The sequence below is a fragment of the Oncorhynchus clarkii genome, chromosome 10 (genome assembly GCF_045791955.1).
Source record: "Oncorhynchus clarkii lewisi isolate Uvic-CL-2024 chromosome 10, UVic_Ocla_1.0, whole genome shotgun sequence".
Taxonomy (NCBI): Eukaryota; Metazoa; Chordata; class Actinopteri; order Salmoniformes; family Salmonidae; genus Oncorhynchus; species Oncorhynchus clarkii.
The window spans coordinates 52,266,938-52,289,384 of NC_092156.1; the positions used below are offsets into that span (position 1 = coordinate 52,266,938).

General features: G+C 41.1%; 1 protein-coding gene across 2 annotated transcripts in view; it reads left to right on the forward strand.

Annotated features, from left to right (window-relative positions):
• The window catches only part of LOC139418756 (rho guanine nucleotide exchange factor 15-like), a 39,775-nt gene extending 19,363 nt beyond the window's left edge, over window positions 1–20,412 (forward strand). The window contains exons 13-17 of one of the 2 annotated variants that reach the window (XM_071168432.1): window positions 17,159–17,313; window positions 17,477–17,653; window positions 17,776–17,858; window positions 17,966–18,070; window positions 20,106–20,412. In XM_071168432.1, the coding sequence (XP_071024533.1) occupies window positions 17,159–17,313; window positions 17,477–17,653; window positions 17,776–17,858; window positions 17,966–18,070; window positions 20,106–20,257 (672 nt within the window). In that variant the 3' untranslated portion in view covers window positions 20,258–20,412. Of the gene's footprint in view, window positions 1–17,158; window positions 17,314–17,476; window positions 17,654–17,775; window positions 17,859–17,965; window positions 18,071–20,105 lie in introns of those variants that run through there. The other variant, XM_071168433.1, reaches the window with a different exon arrangement.
• Window positions 20,413–22,447: the final 2,035 nt, after the last annotated feature.

Consider the following 22,447-nt stretch of genomic DNA (forward strand, 5'->3'; position numbering starts at 1 on the left):
TGTTCTTTACATCTAATTTTACTGTTTGTGTCAGTTACTTGATGTGGAATAGAGTTCCATGTAGCCATGTAGTCACATACATGTTGTACTGTGTGCCTCCCATAGTCTGTTCTAGACTTGGGGACTGTGAAGAAACCTCTTGTGGCATGTCTTGTGGGGTATGCATGGGTGGCCGAGTTGTGTGCCAATAATTTAGACAGAGCTCGGTGCATTCAACATGTCAATACCTCTCATAAATAAAAGTAGTGATGAAGAAAAAAATATCTCTTCTACTTCCAGCCAGGAGAGATTGACATGCATTTTTTAAATATTAGCCCTTTCAGCCGTGCTGCCCTGTTCGGAGCCAATTGCAATTTTCCTAAGTCCTTTTTTGTGGCACCTGACCACACGACTGAACAGTAGTCAAGGTGCGACAAAACTAGGGCCTGTAGGACCTGCCTTGTGGATAGTTTTGTTAAGAAGGAAGAGCATTGCTTTAATATAGACAAACTTTTCCCCATCTTAGCTACTACTGCATCAATATGTTTTGACCATGACTACAATCTAGGGTTACTCCAAGCATTTTAGTCATCTCAACTTGCTCAATTTCCACATTATTTTATTTCAAGATTTAGTTGAGGTTTGGGTTTGGGTTTAGTGAGTGTTTTGTTCCAAATATAATGCTTTTAGATTTAGAAATATTTAGGGCTATCTTATTCCTTGCCACCCACTCTGAAACTAACTGCAGCTCTTAAGTGAACACAGTCATTTCAGTCACTGTAGTAGCTGATGTGTATAGTGTTGAGTCATCTGCATACATTGACACTCTGGCATTACATACCTTAAGGGAACATTTTGACATTTGCTGTATGGTTAGTGAGAAAGTCCATATTGCAAATGTACGGTCCCTTACTAGACGTCCGAAAACGTTTGTAAAATTTGCGGTCGGCGTCGGGCCGTGCGGTAGGGCCGGACCTACCGGGAAGTCATCAAATGAACTTTCTCGGACATTCGGTTTCCGTTTTATAAAATAATCAAATTTTGGTCATTTTTCCGCTGTCCAGGAAAATCCCACAAGAGGGCATAAGCAATCATATTGCAATTGTACTAAACATCACGATACACGACGGGGCCTTATCTCCAAAACGGAAAATATTTCGAAGCCAAAACTTGGTGAGCGTAGGTTTGGCATAATGGGCAGTTGGCCCCGAACAAGATGGCGTCTAGGCCTCAACGGTTTTTGAGTTATGGCCATTTCTCTGGGATTAAAGGTCCAAAATTAAAATAGAGAAATTATTTTTCCACTTCACGTCAAAGTCAAGGAGCCTCCGGTGTCAATAAAAAAAGAACCAGCCATTTATCTATCGTCATTTAAGAGAAATCGTACAATGACAAATTGGTGATGTTCAAAGATAGGTGTTTTTTTTTCAACAGTTACCGATCCAGTTGCTCTGCGAGATTTCTGTGATTTTCTATGATTTTCTGAAATAACACACTCACTAAACCCTCCGTAAATAACTCAGTTCTTAACGTAAAGACTTAAAACTCAGGATTTTGCAAAGGCATACCCCAATCAGGATATGAGTTTATTTATAGCTTCCTGTGCCAACCGGAAGTGCCATAATTGGTGTCTCGGGGGCTGTTTCGAAGGGTTAAAAAAGTCAGATCTGTCCAAAACTTCATGTGTGATTAGGCAACCCCCATGAACTGTAAATCAGTCATTTTTCCCATAAAATTTCAAAGGAAAACTAAATCACACACACACACAGCTTGGAAGGAGGGACCCATTGGGGTGCGTAGAGACATACACAGCCTGCATTAGTTAACCTTGTTGGAACTTTTAAAGAACTATCAGACCTAGAGTTCCGAAACTTTAGAAACCTGTCCTAGACCTCAGGCCGATAGTGCGTGGTGAGTTAGGTGGCTCTAGAAGGTTCTCGGACCGAGAAACAGCCTCGTACATTTGCAATGACTTCAATTCCTTTTTGCATCACGAAAATGACGACATTTAGAAATATCCCCGAGTCGCAAGACTAGGTGCATTGCGACCGTCTCGGCCCATATAGACGGACCCCAATGTTTCTGTCTGATAGCTCATTCAAGTACCCCATAGCAAGTCATGGAAAAAAGTGGATTTTCAGCACCAATTAGGGTCTAGCTCGGACACCAAATTACCTATCGAGCCGAAACTTGGGATTCGGGGTCGCCTCAGCTAGGCCTACACATGACATGAGAAATGGACCCGCAGCTAGAACGTAACTACGTGTTTTACGTTTTTTTAATGGTTTGAACTGAAGGCGTTGTGAATTTTGGGCCAGCTCTGAAGTATGTGATAGTTGGCTACTAAACGTGTTGGAAAAAGTGGGTTTGGTGTCAGTTTGTATCAGTTTGGTGTCAGAATGATATCTAATTGACTCATGGACTGTGACTTGCTGGTGACTCTTGTCCATTTGCAATATGTTTAAACAGTGAGGTACCATCACCAATGTGACATTCTGAAATCAACCCTAACGAGTGATTGAGATGAACCAAAATCACTGCCCAGCCATCCCGAGTTCATCAAGCCAGTCAATTTCACATTCCTGCAGGATTTTTATAGCATGACAAATTTGTGATGGTAAATGCCCATTGAACCGTATTGCAAATGCACAGTGAATTTGCAAAAGTGAGAAAACATAAACAAATGGACATAATGAAATCAACACAACGAGCGATGGAAAGGAGCAACTATCACTGCCTGGCCATCCTGTGTTCATCAGGCCAGTCAATTTTGCATTATGATAATAAAATACGACTAAAGTATGTTGATACAGTTGTTATACGTGTGTAATTGACACAAAATTCAAAAGAATTTCAAAAAACAGTCTTGAAAGCACCCTTTTAAAGGTGTGTGAAGTTTTTTACAAAATTTTGACATTTTTGACTTTTGACTTCCTATGAAATCATATTCCAATTGGACAAAACATATTCCTTATGCGCAAGTAAAATAAAAAATAAAAATTATGATATTAAAATTGGACAAAAGTATATTCATACAGTTCTTACACATGTGTAATTGACAAAAAAAAAAAAAAAAAAAAAAAAAAAAAAAAAAAAAAATAATCGAAAGAATTTCGAAAAACGGTCCAGAAAGCAGTTTTTGGGGGGGGTGATACGTTTTTGAAAAAAAATGCACTTTTTCAAAATTTTGCGCGCTCGCCACCTGTTGGATTTTTAAAGTGTTACAACTGGCATTTGCCATACGGCATTTGTAATCAACTTTACACGAAACGACGCCGAATTGGGTGGTATTGGACACCGTGTATATGGTTTGTCCAGTGCCAATGACTTCCCATTCATTTTTGTCCATTTCAGGGGGGTGTTCCCTTACTCAAAGTTAGTAAAAATTGAAAAAAAAGCAAGGGGCCTAAACAGCTACCCTGGGGAATTCCTGATTCTAACTGGATTATATTTGAGAAGCTTCCATTAAAGAACACCCTCGGTGTTCTGTTAGACAAGTAACTCTGTATCCAAATTATAGCAGGGGATGTAAAGCCTTAACACAAGTTTTTCCTGTGGCAGAATATGATCGATAATGTCAAAAGCTGCTCTGAGGTCTAGCAAGACAGCCCCCACAATCATTTTATCATCAATTTCTCTCAACCAATCATCAGTCATTTGTGTAAGCTGTGCTTCTTGAGTGTCCTTACCTATTGTAACGGAATTCCCTTTCTCCAGAGGAGTATTAAGGATCAGACCAATGTGCAGCGTGGTAAGTGTCCATAATGATATATTTAATAAAACAGAACAATGAACAAAATAACAAAAGCACAAACAACCGAAACAGTCCCGTATGGTGAAACCACTAACACAGGATACATAATCACCCACCACTCAAAAGTGAAACCAGGCTCCCTAAGTATGGTTCTCAATCAGGGACAATGATTGACAGCTGCCTCTGATTGAGAACCATACCAGGCCAAATACAGAAATCCCAAAACATAGAAAAAGGAACATAGACAACCCACCCAACTCAAGCCCTGACCATACTAAAACAAAGACATAACAAAAGAACTAAGGTCAGAACGTGACACCTATATGCATGCTGAAATTCTGTTGTCAATTTGTTTACTGTGAAATAGCATTGTATCTGGTCAAACAACATTTTTTCCAGAAGTTCACTAAGGGTTGGTAAAAGGCTGATTGGTCGGCTATTTGAGCCAGTATTCTTGGGTGGCGGAATGACTTCCCTCCAAGCCCAAGGGCACACGTTCTCTAGTAAGCTTAAATTGAAGATGTTGCAAATAGGAGTGGCAGTATCATCTGCCTTTATCCTCAATAATTTCCCATCCAGATTGTCAGACCCCAGTGGCTTGTCAATGTTGATAGACAACAATACTTTTTTCACCTCTTTCACACTGACTTCACAGAATTCAAAAGTACAATTATTGTTTTTCATAATTTGGTCCTATATACTTGGATGTGTAGTGTCAGTGTTTGTTGCTGGCATGTCATCCTTAAGTTTGCTTATCTTGCCAATGAAAAAGTCATAAGGTAGTTTGCAATATCAGTGGGCTTTGTGATGAATGAGCCATCTGGTCCAATGAATGAAGGAGCTGAGTTTGCTTTTTTCCACAGAATTTAATTTAAGGTTCCCCAGAGCTATTTACTATCATTCTTTATATAATGTATCTTTGTTTCATAGTGTAGTTTGTTTTTATTTCGTTTAACCACATGATTTCTCAATTTGCAGTATGTTTGCCAATCAGTTGGGGTGCCAGACTTAATTGCCATACCTTTGCCTCATCCCTCTCAACCATAAATTGTTTCAATTCCTCATCATTGAAACAATCCAAGGGGATTTAACAGTTTTTACAGTCATTTTCTTAATGGGATTATTAGTAACTGGAAGAAGTAGTTTCATAAATACATCAAGTGCAGCATCTGGTTGCTCCTCATCACACACCACAGATCATCAAATATTCTTTACAACATCAACACATGAATCACAACAAAACTCATTGTATGACCTCTGAGATGTGTCTGTTACTTGAACTCTGTGGTGCAATCTGAGGTGCAGTTAATGACGATTTCTGAGGCTGGTAATTTATCCTGTGCAGCAACTCTGAGTCTTCCTTTCCTGTGGCAGTCCTCATGAGAGCCAGTTTCATCATAGTGCTTGATGGTTTTTGTGACTGCACTTGAAACTTTCAAGTTCTTGAAATATTCCATATTGACTGACCTTCATGTCTTAAAGTAATGATGGAATGTTGTTTCTCTTTGCTTATTTGAGATGTTCTTGCCATAATATGGACTTGGTCTTTCACTAAATAGGGCTATCTTCTGTATGCCACCACTACCTTGTCACAACACAACTGATTGGCTCAAATGCATTAACCTGTCTACGATACTGGTTCCCAATTGGGAATCAACCCTCCCACGTTCAGCTGAAACGGTGGCGCATGGAACGCAAAAATATTCTTACAAATATTTAACCTCCACACATTAACAAGTCCAATAGCTCAAATGAAAGATAAACACCTTGTTCATCTAGCCAGCAAGTCAGATTTCTAAAATGTTTTACGGCGAAAACATAGCACATATATATGTAAAACCACCACCAGACACAGCTCATTTCAATAGCCAAAACATGCAATCAACAAACGCAGGATTAAAAAATAAATCGCTCACTAACCTTTTGAAAATCTTCATCAGATGACAGTAATATGACATATTACACAGTACATTTTTTTTTTTTCAATAATATGCCATTTATATCCATAAATGTCCATTTACAGTGAGTTCACCTTCAGAAATTACTCAAAAATGCCCGCAGGAAATCTATGTAGCGCGGCAAGATAACGTAAATAGACATCATAAACTTTGACTAAATATACATGTTCTACATATAGTTAGAAAGATACACTGCTTCTTTATGCAACCGCTGTGTTAGATTTATTTTTAACGTTACAGAAATCGCACACTATTCTATATGCTGAGACGGCGCTCAGTTCCAAGCTACATTTCTACGTAATGTTGGAGTCAACAGAAACACAGATTTAAGCATAAATATTCCCTTACCTTCGATGGTCTTCGTTCAGAATGTTCTGGAAGGCTTCATACTTACCCAATACATCGTTTGGTTTCAAGTCTTGCGTCTTTGTATTAGCTACTGCTAATAACATCAGCTGAAATGCACCCAAAACGTCCTCTGGTCCGGAAAAGTTGCGCATCAAAACTTCAAAATTACATATTATATGTCGACTAAACAGGTCAAACTAAGTGCAGAAGCAAGCTTTATGATGTTTTAGACACGCAAAACAAACTTCAATTCAATCGGCCATCGTCTGCTCTTCTCTTGAGTGCTGGAACAAAGGAATGGCTGGGACCAATTCGCGCCCATACGCACAGCCTATTCTCTCGTGGCACGCACTAATTTCACTCCCATAAGGTCAATTATCGCGGGATTTGAACGATTCAAAGCTCGAATGAAAGAGGACATCTAGCGGAAGAGATAGAAAGTGTCCCCAGAATAACTGGTTGGGAAGGGTGGGGGCCATGACGTCAAAGTTGCTCCAACTTTCATGGCCACAAAAACTAGTTTGGAAGAATGCCTGCCCTGTGAGTTCTGCTATACTTACAGACATAATTCCAACGGTTTTAGAATCTTTAGAGTGTTTTCTATCCAATAATAATTTTTATTTGCATATATTAGCAATTTTTGACAGATTTTTTTTCCAGTTTACTAGGGGTACCCAATCTCTCCAAAGGGGGCGTATGTCTGCCATATCCTTAACAGGTTTTAAGGAAAGAAATTCCACAAATGAACTTTTTTACAAGGCACACCTGTTATCCTTTTTGGGATAGGGGGCAGCATTTTCACTTTTGGATGAATAGCGTGCCCAGAGTGAACTGCCTCCTATTCTGTCCCAGATGCTAATACACTGCTCAAAAAAACACTAAAATAACACATCCTAGATCTGAATGAATTAAAAATTCTTATTAAATACTTTTTTCTTTACATAGTTGAATGTACTGACAACAAAATCACACAAAAATGATCAATGGAAATCAAATTTATCAACCCATGGAGGTCTGGATTTGGAGTGACACTCAAAATTAAAGTGGAAAACCACGCTACAGGCTGATCCAACTTTGATGTAATGTCCTTAAAACAAGTCAAAATGCGGCTCAGTAGTGGGCGTGGCCTCCACGTGCATGTATGACCTCCCTACAACGCCTGGGCATGCTCCTGATGAGGTGGCGGATGGTCTCCTGAGGGATCTCCTCCCAGACCTGGACTAAAGCATCAACCGACTCCTGGACAGTCTGTGGTGCAACGTGGCGTTGGTGGATGGAGCGAGACATAATGTCCCAGATGTGCTCAATTGGATTCAGGTCTGGGGAACGGGCTGGTCAGTCCATAGCATCAATGCCGTCCTCTTGCAGGAACTGCTGACACACTCCAGCCACATGAAGTCTAGCATTGTCTGACCCACCGCCAAACCGGTCATGCTGGAAGATGTTGCAGGCAGCAGAACGTTCTCCACGGCGTCTCCAGACTCTGTCACGTCTGTCACATGTGCTCAGTGTGAACCTGCTTTCATCTGTGAAGAGCACAGGGCGCCAGTGGCGAATTTGCCAATCTTGGTGTTCTCTGGCAAATGCCAAACGTCCTGCAGGGTGTTGGGCTGTAAGCACAATCCCCACCTGTGGACGTCGGGCCCTCATACCACCCTCATGGAGTCTGTTTCTGACCGTTTGAGCAGACACATGCACATTTGTGTCCTGCTGGAGGTCATTTTGCAGGGCTCTGGCAGTGCTCCTCCTGCTCCTCCTTGCACAAAGGCGGCGGTAGCGGTCCTGCTGCTGGGTTGTTGCCCTCCTACGGCCTCCTCCACATCTCCTGATGCCTGTCTCCTGGTAGCGCCTCCATGCTCTGGACACTACACTGACAGACACAGCAAACCTTCTTGCCACAGCTCGCATTGATGTGTCATTCTGGATGAGCTGCACTTCCTGAGCCACTTGTGTGGTTTGTAGACTCCGTCTCATGCTAACACTAGAGTGAAAGCACCGCCAGCATTCAAAAGTGACCAAAACATCAGCCAGGAAGCATAGGAACTGAGAAGTGGTCTGTGGTCACCACTCCTCTATTGGGATGTCTTGCTAATTGCCTATAATTTCCACCTGTTGTCTATTCCATTTGCACAACAGCATGTGACATTTATTGTCAATCAGTGTTCCTTCCTAAGTGGACAGTTTGATTTCACAGAAGTGTGATTGACTTGGAGTTACATTGTATTGTTTCAGTGTTCCCTTAATTTTTTTTGAGCAGTGTATATGCATATTATTATTAGTGTTGGATAGAAAACACTCTGGAGTTTCTAAAACTGTTTGAATGATGTCTGTGAGTATAACATAACTCATATGGCAGGAGAAAATCTGAGGAAAAATCCAACCAGGAAGTGGGACATCTGAGGTTTGTAGTTTTTCAAAGCTTGGCCTACTGAGTACACATTGAGATATGGATGGGGTTGCACTTCCTAGGGCTTCTACTATATGTCAACCATCTTTTGAAACTTGAATGAGGATTCTATTATAAAGGAGGGGCTCATGAGACCTCTTTGAGTCAGTGGTCTGGCAGAGAGCCTTGGTCTCATGACGCGCACTTACCTCACGTTCCAGTGCTTTTTCTTCAGACAAAGGAATTCTCCGGTTGGAACATTATTGATGTTTTATGTTAAACACATCCTAACGATTGATTTCATACATCGTTTGACATGTTTCTAAAAAAATCAAAGTTCCGTTAGTCTTTGTCTGGATGAAATGCTCGCGACTCCTGAAGATGGATTACTGGGCTGAACACTCTAACAACAAGTGGCTATTTGGACATAAATGATGGAACTTTATGGAACAAATCAGTCATTTATTGTTGAACTGGGATTCCTGAGAGTGCCTTCTGATGAAGATCATCAAAGGTAAGTGAATATTTATGGTATTGTTTCTAACTTTGTTGATTGCAAAATGGCGGCTATTCCTCTGGCTGTTTATGGTTCTGAGTGCCGTTCTCAGATGATGCTTTTTCCATAAAGTATTTTTGAAATCTGACACAGCAGTTGCATTAAGGAGAAGTCTATCTTTAATTATGTGAACAACACTAGTATCTTTTATCAATGTTTATTATTAGTATTTCTGCAAAATCACTGTTTGTTTTTTGAATCCAAACATTACTGCACGAAAGGCGCCAATGTAAACTGATTTTTGGATATAAATATGCACATTATCGAACAAAAAAGACATGTATTGTGTAACTGTATTGGACTTGTCAATGTGTGAAAATATTTCCCAAAAATATTTTGTAGAGGTGTTCCGCTAGCAGAACCCCTGCGCTAGAAAGGTTAATTGAAATGAATTCCAAGTGATTTCCTCATGAAACTAGTTGAGAGAATGCCAAGATTGTGCAAAATTGTCTTTAAGACAAAGGGAGGCTACTTTGAAGAAAACAAATCAAAATATATTTAATATTTGATAAAAAAAAAAATAGTTTACTACATGATTCCATATGTGTGATTTCATAGTTTTGATGTCTCCACTTTTGTGCAATGTAGAAAATAGTACAAATAAAGAAAAGTCCTGGAATGAGTAGGTGTGTCCAAACTTGTGACTGGTACTGTATGTGTTATGGCTTTTGAACCTCAGATGGCTATGAATCCACGATATGGCAATCTACTGGAACACAGGTGATTTTCGTTAATTGAAGCTGCTCTAATGTTAAACATGTAAAGTGTGGTGTACCACAGGGCAGCTCTTCAGGCCCTTTACGCTTTTATATTTTTACCAATGACATGCCACTGACATTAACCTGTTGGTGTTAGGGGGCAGTATTTTCATTTTTGGAAAAAAAACTTTCCGTTTTAGATGGGATATTTTATCAGGAAAATATGCTAGAATATGCATATAATTGACAGCTTTGGATAGAAAACATTAACGTTTCCAAAACTGTAAAGATATTGTCTGTGAGTATAACAGAACTGCTGTTGCCGGCGAAAGCCTGGGAAAATCCAATCCGGAAGTGCCCCAGGTTTTGAAAGCGCTGCGTTCCAATGACTCCCTATTCAGCTGTGAATGTACCATCAACGAGCTAACGCTTTCTACGTATTCCCCAAGGTGTCTACAGCATTGTGACATAGTTTTACGCATTTCTGTTGAAGAATAGCCGTGGGCAGCCACATTACGTAAGTGGTCACATGGTGGCTCCGAGAGAGATTCTCGCGTAAAATGGGTAGCCATTACTCTAATCGGTCAGAGTGAAAAACGAATTGTCCCGACGGATATATTATCGAATAGATATTAGAAAAACACCTTGAGAATGGATTCTGAACAACGTTTGCCATGTTTCTGTCGATATTATGGAGTTAATTTTGAATATTTTTCTGCGTTGTGGTGACCGCAATTTCTGGGCGATTTCTCAGCCAAACGTGAAGAACAAACGGAGCTATTTCGCATACAAAAATAATATTTTGGGAAAAAATTAACTTTGGCTGTCTACCTGGGAGTCTCGTGAGTGAAAACATCCGAAGTTCATCAAAGGTAAACAATTTAATTTGATTGATTTTCTGATTTCCGTGACAAGTTTGCCTGCTGCTAGCAAGGCATAATGCTATGCTAGGCTATGATACATTTACACAAATGCTTGTCTAGCGTTGGCTGTAAAACATATTTTGAAAATCTGAGATGACAGGGTGATTAACAAAAGGCTAAGCTGTGTTCCAATATATTTCACTTGTGATTTTCATGAATAGGAACATTTTCTAGGAAGATTTATATCCGTTGCGTTATGCTAATTAGTGTCAGATGATGATAATGGTCCCGTTCACAGAATGGGGTGTCACTAGAGGTTAAACAAAGCCTGTGTGTCTATGGACACTAATGAGTCAACCCTATAAGTTCCAGTAACCACTGCTAGTGAATTCACTGCAACCCTTAACTTCTTATGGGGAGGTGGGACAGTAGCATCCGGCGAAATTGCAGTGCGCGAAATTCAAAAATACAAAATTCAAATATTTAGCATTCTTGAAAATATGTGTTATACATCAAAATAAAGCTTAACTTCTTGTTAACCTCTCTGATCTCCCAAACCCGGATCCGGTATCGTGACTACAGCCTCAAGCTCATTACCATAACGCAACGTTAACTATTCATGAAAATCGCAAATGAAATGAAATAAATATGCCATCTCGCAAGCTTAGCCTTTTGTAAACAAAACTGTCATCTCAGATTTTCAAAATATGCTTCTCAACCATAGGAAAACAATAATTTGTGTAACAGTAGCTAGCAAACAAAGGATTTAGCGTTAGCATTAGCGTTAGCATCCAGCACGCAACATTTCAACAAAAACATAAAAGCCTTCAAATAAAATCATTTACCTTTGAAGAACTTCTGATGTTTTCAATGAGGATACTCTCAGTTGGATAGCAGATGCTCAGTTTTTCCAAAAAGATTCTTTGTGTATTAGAAATAGCTCCGTTTTATACATCACATTTGGCTACCAAAAAAAAACCGAAAATTCAGTCCTCAAAACGCAAACTTTTTTCCAAATTAACTCCATAATATCGACTGAAAACATGGCAAACGTTGTTTAGAATCAATCATCAAGGTGTTTTTCACATATCTCTTCATTGATACATCGTTCTTGGACACATGCTTTCTCCCCTGAATCAAATGGTAAAGTGGAAGCAGCTGGCAATTGCGCACCGAATTCGACGCAGGACACCAGGCGGACACTTGGAAAATGTAGTCTCTTATGGTCAATCTTCCAATGATATGCCTACAAATACGTCACAATGCTGCTAAGACCTTGGGCGAACGACAGAAAGTGTAGGCTCATTCGTTGCGCAATCACAGCCATATAAGGAGAGAATGGAAAACAGAGCTTCAGAAATTCTGCTAATTCCTGGGTGATGCATCATCTTGGTTTCGCCTGTAGAATGAGTTCTGGGGCACTTACAGACAAAATCTTTGCAGATTCTGAAACTTCAGAGTGTTTTCTTTCCAAAACTGTCAAGAATATGCATAGTCGAGCATCTTTTCGTGACAAAATATCGCGCTTAAAACGGGAAAAATGAAATAGCGCCCCTAGAGATCTAAGAGGTTAATCCAACCGCTGTGTCAGATTTCAAAAAGGTTTTACGGCGAAAGCACACCATGCTATTATCTGAGGACAGCGCCCCGCATACAAACACATGAAAATCATATTTCAACCAGGCAGGTGCACCACAAAAGTCAGAAATAGTGATATAATTAAATGCCTGAAACCCACTCTCTCTCTCTCTCTACACTGCATGGCCAGGAGGAGAGTCTCCTCCAAGAATTTACAAACTGAGATAACAGAACCTGGGTGTAGGAATGAGAGAGAGAGAAAGGGATGCCACGATCTATACCCAGAAAGGGCCACGTCATGACATAGTGTAAGGGGCGGCAGGTAGCCTAGTGGTTAGAGCATTGGGCCAGTAACCGAAAGGTTGCTAGATCGAACCCCTGAAAGATGAGGTAAAAATATGTTGTTTTCTGCCCCTGAACAAGGCAGTTAACCCCTTGTTCCTAGGCTGTCATAGTAAATAAGAATGTTCTTAATTGACTTGCCTAGTTAAATAATTGAACCTGTTGCGACTCTAGGGGCAGTATTTTCATTTTTGGATAAAAAAACATTCCCGTTTTAAAACGGGATATTTTGTCACGGCAAGATGCTCGAATATGCATACAATTGACAGCTTTGGATAGAAAACACTCTTGCGTTTCCAAAAACTGCAAAGATATTGTCTGTGAGTGCAACAGAACTGATGTTAGAGGCGAAACCCAGATAAAAATCCTATCAGGAAGTGTCGCATTTTTTGAAAGCGCTTCATGCCAATTACTCCTTATACAGTGCCTTGCGAAAGTATTCGGCCCCCTTGAACTTTGCGACCTTTTGCCACATTTCAGGCTTCAAACATAAAGATATAAAACTGTATTTTTTTGTGAAGAATCAACAACAAGTGGGACACAATCATGAAGTGGAACGACATTTATTGGATATTTCAAACTTTTTTAACAAATCAAAAACTGAAAAATTGGGCGTGCAAAATTATTCAGCCCCTTTACTTTCAGTGCAGCAAACTCTCTCCAGAAGTTCAGTGGGGATCTCTGAATGATCCAATGTTGACCTAAATGACTAATGATGATAAATACAATCCACCTGTGTGTAATCAAGTCTCCGTATAAATGCACCTGCACTGTGATAGTCTCAGAGGTCCGTTAAAAGCGCAGAGAGCATCATGAAGAACAAGGAACACACCAGGCAGGTCCGAGATACTGTTGTGAAGAAGTTTAAAGCCGGATTTGGATACAAAAAGATTTCCCAAGCTTTAAACATCCCAAGGAGCACTGTGCAAGCGATAATATTGAAATGGAAGGAGTATCAGACCACTGCAAATCTACCAAGACCTGGCCGTCCCTCTAAACTTTCAGCTCATACAAGGAGAAGACTGATCAGAGATGCAGCCAAGAGGCCCATGATCACTCTGGATGAACTGCAGAGATCTACAGCTGAGGTGGGAGACTGTCCATATGACAACAATCAGTCGTATATTGCACAAATCTGGCCTTAATGGAAGAGTGGCAAGAAGAAAGCCATTTCTTAAAGATATCCATAAAAAGTGTAATTTAAAGTTTGCCACAAGCCACCTGGGAGACACACCAAACATGTGGAAGAAGGTGCTCTGGTCAGATGAAACCAAAATTGAACTTTTTGGCAACAATGAAAAACGTTATGTTTGGCGTAAAAGCAACACAGCTGAACACACCATCCCCACTGTCAAACATGGTGGTGTCAGCATCATGGTTTGGGCCTGCTTTTCTTCAGCAGGGACAGGGAAGATGGTTAAAATTGATGGGAAGATGGATGGAGCCAAATACAGGACCATTCTGGAAGAAAACCTGATGGAGTCTGCAAAAGACCTGCGACTGGGACGGAGATTTGTCTTCCAACAAGACAATGATCCAAAACATAAAGCAAAATCTACAATGGAATGGTTCAAAAATAAACATATCCAGGTGTTAGAATGGCCAAGTCAAAGTCCAGACCTGAATCCAATCGAGAATCTGTGGAAAGAACTGAAAACTGCTGTTCACAAATGCTCTCCATCCAACCTCACTGAGCTCGAGCTGTTTTGCAAGGAGGAATGGGAAAAAATATCAGTCTCTCGATGTGCAAAACTGATAGAGACATACCCCAAGCGACTTACAGCTGTAATTGCAGCAAAAGGTGGCGCTACAAAGTATTAACTTAAGGGGGCTGAATAATTTTGCACGCCCAATTTTTCAGTTTTTGATTTGTTAAAAAAGTTTGAAATATCCAATAAATGTTGTTCCACTTCATGATTGTGTCCCACTTGTTGTTGATTCTTCACAAAAAAATACAGTTTTATATCTTTATGTTTGAAGCCTGAAATGTGGCAAAAGGTCGCAAAGTTCAAGGGGGCCGAATACTTTCGCAAGGCACTGTATATATGGCTGTGAATGGGCTACGAATGAGCTTACGCTTTCTACGTATTCCCCAAGGTGTCTACAGCATTGTGACGTCTTTTTACGCATTTATGTTGAAGAATAGCCGTAAGGTACCACATTGAGCAAAAGATGGCTCCCGCAGAAAATCTTGCGTAAAGTACTGAGGTAGCCATTATTCCAATCGCTTCTAATGAGAAACCAATTGTCCCGACGGATATATTATTGAATAGATATGTGAAAAACACCCTGAGGATTGATTCTAAACAATGTTTGTCGATATTATGGAGATAATTTGGATAAAGTTTGGCGTTGTAGTGACTGCATTTTCCGGTCAATTTCTCAGCCAAACGTGAAGAACAAAGGGAGCTATTTCGCCTACAAAAATAATCTTTTTGGAAAAAAGGAACATTTGCTATCTAACTGGGAGTCTCCTGAGTGAAAACATCCGAAGTTCTTCAAAAGGTAAATTATCTAATTTGATTGCTTTTCTTATTTTCGTGAAAATGTTGCCTCCTGCTAGCAGAGCCTATGCCATGATAAACTTACACAAATGCTTGTCTAGCGTTGGCTGTAAAGCATATTTTGAAAATCTGAGATGACAGTGTGATTAACAAAAGGCTAAGCTGTGTCTCAATATATTTCATTTGTGATTTTCATGAATAGGAAGATTTTTTAGGAAGATTTATGTCCGCTGTTAGTTTGAGGCGATGATTACGCTCCCGGATCCGGGTTTAAGAGTCGCAAGAAGTTAAAGGTTAAATAAAACATAAGTAACACGATTTTAAAAATCTCATCAAAATCCACCAGTTTAAGGTAGAGAGCCTGCGTCTCAATCTCTCACATCCTCCTATGGCGGCCTTCTGCATCTGCGGTGGAAGGTGGCTGAGCTATAGCTGTGTTTATTTTAGACAATGAGCCATCCCGAAAATCTGTCTTCTCACAAAATGTCTCTAGCGTCCGAAGTCTAGAAACTATAATGACCACTCTATGGAAAGGGAAGACTCTCAAAAACACAATGTTCTTCGTTTTTGCTCTACGGCCCCCACAAGTCCCACAGGACTTTCCTGAAGTCAGTACCGTCGATGTGACAACTTCTGTTTCTAGCAGCCGAGGCTCCTCAGAGGAGGAAGGGGAAGACCATCCTCCTCAGTGAAATACTTCAAATTAAAAATGGTAAAACATTGAAAACTAAACCAAATATATTCACATCACCAAATAACACTAAAACACACTGTTTTGCACTGAAGGTCTACAGTAGCTGCAACAGTACTCTGTAGGGATGGCACATTGGTGTATCCCGGAGGACAGCTAGCTCCCGTCCTCCTCTTGGTAGACTGACTTCAATACAAAACCTAGGAGGCTCTTGGTTCTCACCCCCTTCCATAAACTTACACAGTAATTATGACAACTTCCGGTCCTCCAACCTATCAGAGCTCTTGCAGCATGAACTGACACATTATCCAGTACTGAAAGCATAAACTCCAGCTAGCTAGCACTGCAGTGCATAAAATGTGGTGAGTACTTGGCTCAAAGAGAGTGAAAGACAATAGTTTAACAGTTTTGAACAAATTAATTTCTTCCAAAATTAAGAAGCAAGAGTGACACTTTCTTTTTCACTTACTTAGCTAGCAAATGCATCTAGCTAGTTTAGCCTACTGAAACACCCTGCTTAAACAGAGGGATGCTATGTTAGCTACAGTAGATCGCTATGACTTTCCAACACAACACTTGAACTCCTCCAAGTCAAAGTAAGCTTTTGGTATTACAAATGTATCTTCCGGTGTGACTGCTTACTGACTGCGCAATAACATTACTGTGTGATTGTAGTGGGTTTACTAATGCGTTAGTTCTATTAGCTATGCTGACTATGACTTTATTTAGCTAATATGGTGACAATGACGTAGGCTGTGTGCAGCGTTATGGCTTGGATTTTTTTTTTTGCGTAGTCACATACAGCTGATGCGTTGTGCATTGAAGTCCACAAATGAAGGTTAGAGGTGAGAGGAGGAAAGCCAGGAATACAACGTGGCTGCTATGAAAGGCGTTATCAGGGGTGTATTCATTCCACTGATTCTGTTAAAAATGTTCTTAAACTGAAGAAAACGGAACAAAACATACCTTAATTTGTCCAATAGAAACTAGTTTGCATCTGTTGGACTAATGATTACACCCAATATCAGCTAGATGCAGGCAAGTGTGCAAGCCATGAATGAATGTCACCGTCTGTCACCTCAAATGTCTCTCGATCTGTGTGCACCTACGTTGTAAACTTTCAATCATAGGCTAGGTTGTCACAACCTCATGATGAGTATAGGGATCATTTGAGTATTATGTATTATGTATTATGTAGTAGCCTAAACCTATCCTTACATTGAACTGGGTGAATGGAATATGAATGAGAGTAATCCAATGTGCTGTAATAGAAATAAGGCCACTCATGAAAAAAAAAAATCTGGTGAAAATGCCCTTAAGATGCTTTTGGGAAATCAGGCCCCAGTTGGTCAAAAGACAAATGAGTGAGAAAAAAAATATACATTTGGGCTGCTTGTGTGAACAAAGCCTTTGTGACAACTGCAGAAAAGGTCTTTAAAAATGTTTGATTGGGTGAAGCTCACTGATTGAGACCCTGTCTCTCCACCATGTCCACATGCAGGCTGTTCCCATTGTCTCAAAGGCTCGCTTCCTGGAGAAGAGAGGAGAGCTATATGAGCTATCCAAAGGGGCCTCCCTATTCAGTTCTCGTCTCAAACTCACCCCCATCTACCTCTTCCTCTTTAATGACCTACTCATCATCACATGCAAAAAGAGGCAAGCAAAAGGATATACTCCACATACTGACCAACAGTTGCATTTAATTAAATGGTCAGAAAATGTGCTGTGGGCAACTGGTTGTCATAATATTTCAACCTTGTTTTGCCTGCTGGGTGGTGAATATGCAAGTTGAGTATAGTTTCTCTCCTTTCCTGTCCAGCTCAGAGCGCTATATGGTGACAGACCACACCCACCGCTCCCTGGTGCAAGTCCAGCCCGCGGGGTTTGGGGCTGGAGCGGAGGACCCAGGGCCCAAGTTGGAGCACTCCTTCTGTCTGCTACTGCTGGAGAACCACCGAGGCATGGCCTGTGAACACCTGCTGAAGGCCCCCTCAGAGTGAGAGAAAACACACACACAGCCTCCCAACCAACCAACTCTCAGATAATGCACTATACACTGAAGAATAAAGACCAAAATGCATCACAGTGTTGTACACAGTTTCTACTTTCACTCTCTAGGTCAGATATGCACCGGTGGATGGCAGCATTCCCTTCCCTAAATGACCCAACCAGAAAGGAAGAGGTTGTTTATGAGGACTGGGGTGAGTAAATAGATGACAAACCCAGTTATAAAATATTAACCTTCTTAGTTAGATGCACATACTTCCCTGAAGTGAAATTGTAGCCTTAACCTTTTGTGGGATTATAGATTGCCCCCAGGTGCAGTGTGTGGAACAATACGTTGCCCAGCAGGCTGATGAGCTCACCATGGAGCCTGCTGACATTATCAACGTGCTATGCAAGACCCATGAGGGTAGGTGGAACAAACAAGGAAATATACTTTCAGTACAAAATTCCTACTGAATTGTCAAGCATCTTTATTGGAAGACTTACAGTGCATTCAGAAAGTATTTAGACCCCTTGACATTTCCCCCCCAAAATGACATTACAGCCATATTATAAAATGGATTTAGTTTTCCCCCCCATCAATACCCCATAATGATAATGCGAACCATTTATTGTTTGAAGATTTATCAAAGAAACTATACCATATCTACATAAGTATTCAGACCCTTAGCTATGATACTCAATTGAGATCACGTGAAACCTGTTTCCATTGATCATCCTTGAGATGTTTCTACAACTTTATTGCAGTTCACCTGTGGTAAATTCAGTTGATTGAACATGATTTGGAAAGGCACACCTGTCTCTTCAAAAGGTCCCACATTTGACAGTGCATGTCAGAGTAAAAACCAAGCTATGAGGTCAAAGGAATTGTCCGAGACAAAATTGTGTCTAGGCACAGATCTGGGGAAGGGTACCATACAGTTTCTTCAGCATTGAAGGCCCAAAAGAACACAGTGATTCTTATATGGAAGAAGTTTGGAACCACCAAGACTTTCTACAGCCTGCCGCAGTACCAAACTGAGCAATGCGGGGAGAAGGGCTTTGGTCAGGAAGTTGACCAAGAAACCCATACGGTCACTGACAGAGCTCCAGAGTATTTCTGTGGAGATGGGATAACCTACCAGAAGGACAACCATCTCTGCACCAATCCGACCTTTATGGTAGAGTGGCCAGACGGAAGCCACTCCTAAGGGCACATGACAGCCAGGTTGGAGTTTACCAAAAGGCACCAAAATGAATCTCAGACCAAGAGAAACAAGATTCTTTGGCATGAATGCCAAGCTTCACGTCTGGAGGAAACATGGCAACATCCCTACGGTGAAGCATGGTGGTGGCAGCATCATGTTGTGGGGATGTTTCAGGGGCAGGGACACTAATCAGGATCAAGGGAAAGAAAAACAGAGCAAAGTACAATGAGATCTTTGAAAACCTGCTCCAGAGAACTCAGGACCTCAGACTGGGGTGAAGGTTTGCCTTCCAACAGGACAATGCACACAGCCAAGACAACGCAAGAGTGGCTTCGAGACAAGTCTCTGAAGGTCCTTGAGTGGCTCAGCCAGGGCCTGTACTTGAACCCGATCTAACATCTCTGGAGAGACCTGAAAATAGCTGTGCAGCAACACTCCCCATTCAACCTGACAGAGCTTGAGAGGATCTGCATAGAAGAACGGGAGGAAGTCCCACATACAGGTTTGCCAACATTGTAGCGTGTTACGGATACAGGTATCCTGTGGGTGTGTGTGTGTGTGTGTATGTATCCTGTGTTCTTTTCTCTCCTTCTCCCCTCACAGGTGAGAATCGTCACTCCCCAATCAATCATCAATCAGAAGACACCTCCCTGTTTCCTACCCAATCACAGTTCCTTTCCCTTGGTTTAAAAACCCTGTCAGTTGTTTGCTTTGGAGCTCAATCTCTCTGTAAATGCCATATGTCTGTAGATCGCTCTGTTTCATGTCTCTATCGCTCTTTATGTATTGAGCTCTCTTTTGTTTGAGCACCTCCATATCACTTTGTCCTCACCTGTGAGTATAGTGTTTGTTTGCTGGTTGGAAAAGGGGGAACCAAGACAAGTCGCCCATGGGCATACACTACCCATAGGTAAACTTTGTTAAATACACTAGTTAGAACTGGGCGGACCACCCACTGTATTTTTGGTTAGTTAGCTGTTGAAATAGGCTAGTCTAGTTTAGGGGTGTTTTGGATGCTTATTGTTTCTTTCCTTGGGTCCAGCTCAGCCCCTTTAAACAATTTAAACATTTTTATTTAAGAAGGTTAACGTAACATTGTGAAAAAGTCAAAGGGTCTGAATACTTTCCGAATGCACTGTAAAATGTGAAAACCTTTTCCATGAATCAAAATGTAATCTCCCTCTGAATTATATTTTGTCACCACAGTAAATGTGTCTCTATTCCCCTTTATGACTAATGACCTGCTTCCGTCAGGTTGGAATAAGGGGATGCGTCTGTCTGACGGAGAGAAGGGTTGGTTCCCTAGCAAAAGCGTGGTGGAGATAACCAACGAGCATCGGAGGAGACGGAACCTTCGGGAGCAGTACCGCATCACTCAAGCTGCAGCTAAAGTCACAAAGAACTGACTACCTGCATATTTGTATGTGTGTCCCAAATCACACACTATTCCCCATAGTGCACTAGTTTGGAGAAATGGCCAATGGGTCCTGGTCAAAAGTAGCACACTATAAAAAAAAAAGGTATTACAGTGCTATTTGGGACAAAGCCTATGTCAAACCAAGGATCTCTAACCCTCTTTGTTTTCTTTTACCCAGAGCTTCAACTCAAGTGCATCATATACAGTGGGGCAAAAAAGTATTTAGTCAGCCACCAATTGTGCAAGTTCTCCCACTTAAAAAGATGAGGCCTGTAATTTTCATCATAGGTACACTTCAACTGTGACAGACAAAATGAGAAGTAAAAAAATCCAGAAAATCACATTGTAGGATTTTTTATGAATTTATTTGCAAATTATGGTGGAAAATAAGAATTTTGATCAACAACAAAAGTTTCTCAATACTTTGTTGGCAATGACAGAGGTCAAACTTTTTCTGTAAGTCTTCAAGGTTCACTCACCGTTGCTGGTATTTTGGCCCATTCCTCCATGCAGATCTCCTCTAGAGCTGTGATGTTTTGGGGCTGTTGCTGGGCAACACGGACTTTCAACTCCCTCCAAAGATTTTCTATGGGGTTGAGTGGCTAGGCCACTCCAGGACCTTGAAATGCTTCTTACGAAGCCACTCCTTCGTTGCCCGGGCGGTGTGTTTGGGATCATTGTCATGCTGAAAGACCCAGCCACGTTTCATTTTCAATGCCCTTGCTGATGGAAGGAGGTTCACTCAAAATCTCACGATACATGGCCCCATTCATTCTTTCCTTTACACGGATCAGTCGTCCTGGTCCCTTTGCAGGAAAAGGATGATGTTTCCACCCCCATGCTTCACAGTAGGTATGGTGTTCTTTGGATGCAACTCAGCATTCTTTGCCCTCAACATGACGAGTTGAGAAAACCAAAAAGTTATATTTTGGTGTCATATGGTCAGATGAAATTCTCCCAGTCTTCTTCTGGATCATCCAAATGCTCTCTAGCAAACTTCAGACGGGCCTGGACATGTACTGGCTTAAGCAGGGGGACACGTCTGGCACTGCAGGATTTGAGTCCCTGGCGGTGTAGTGTGTTAGTGAATGTAGGCTTTGTTACTTTGGTCCCAGCTCTCTGCAGGTCATTCACTAGGTCCTCCCGTGTGATTCTGGGATTTTTGCTCACCGTTCTTGTGATCATTTTGACCCCACGGGGTGAGATCTTGCGTGGAGCCCCAGATCAAGGGAGATTAGTGGTCTTGTATGTTTTCCATTTCCTAATAATTGCTCCCACAGTTGATTTCTTCAAACCAAGCTGCTTACCTATTGCAGATTCAGTCTTCCCAGCCTGGTGCAGGTGTACAATTTTGTTTCTGGTGTCCTTTGACAGCTCTTTGGTCTTGGCCATAGTGGAGTTTGGGGTGTGACTGTTTCAGGTTGTGGACAGGTGTCTTTTATACTGATAACAAGTTAAAACAGGTGCCATTAATACAAGTAAAGAGTGGAGGAAAGAGGAGGACATTTATAGAGGACAGAAGAAGTTACAGGTCTGTGAGACCCATAAACCTTGCTTGTTTGTAGGTGACCAAATACAGTGCCTTGCGAAAGTATTCGGCCCCCTTGAACTTTGCGACCTTTTGCCACATTTCAGGCTTCAAACATAAAGATATAAAACTGTATTTTTTTGTGAAGAATCAACAAGTGGGACACAATCATGAAGTGGAACGACATTTATTGGATATTTCAAACTTTTTTAACAAATCAAAAACTGAAAAATTGGGCGTGCAAAATTATTCAGCCCCCTTAAGTTAATACTTTGTAGCGCCACCTTTTGCTGCAATTACAGCTGTAAGTCGCTTGGGGTATGTCTATCAGTTTTGCACATCGAGGGACTGATATTTTTTCCCATTCCTCCTTGCAAAACAGCTCGAGCTCAGTGAGGTTGGATGGAGAGCATTTGTGAACAGCAGTTTTCAGTTCTTTCCACAGATTCTCGATTGGATTCAGGTCTGGACTTTGACTTGGCCATTCTAACACCTGGATATGTTTATTTTTGAACCATTCCATTGTAGATTTTGCTTTATGTTTTGGATCATTGTCTTGTTGGAAGACAAATCTCCGTCCCAGTCTCAGGTCTTTTGCAGACTCCATCAGGTTCTTCCAGAATGTTCCTGTATTTGGCTCCATCCATCTTC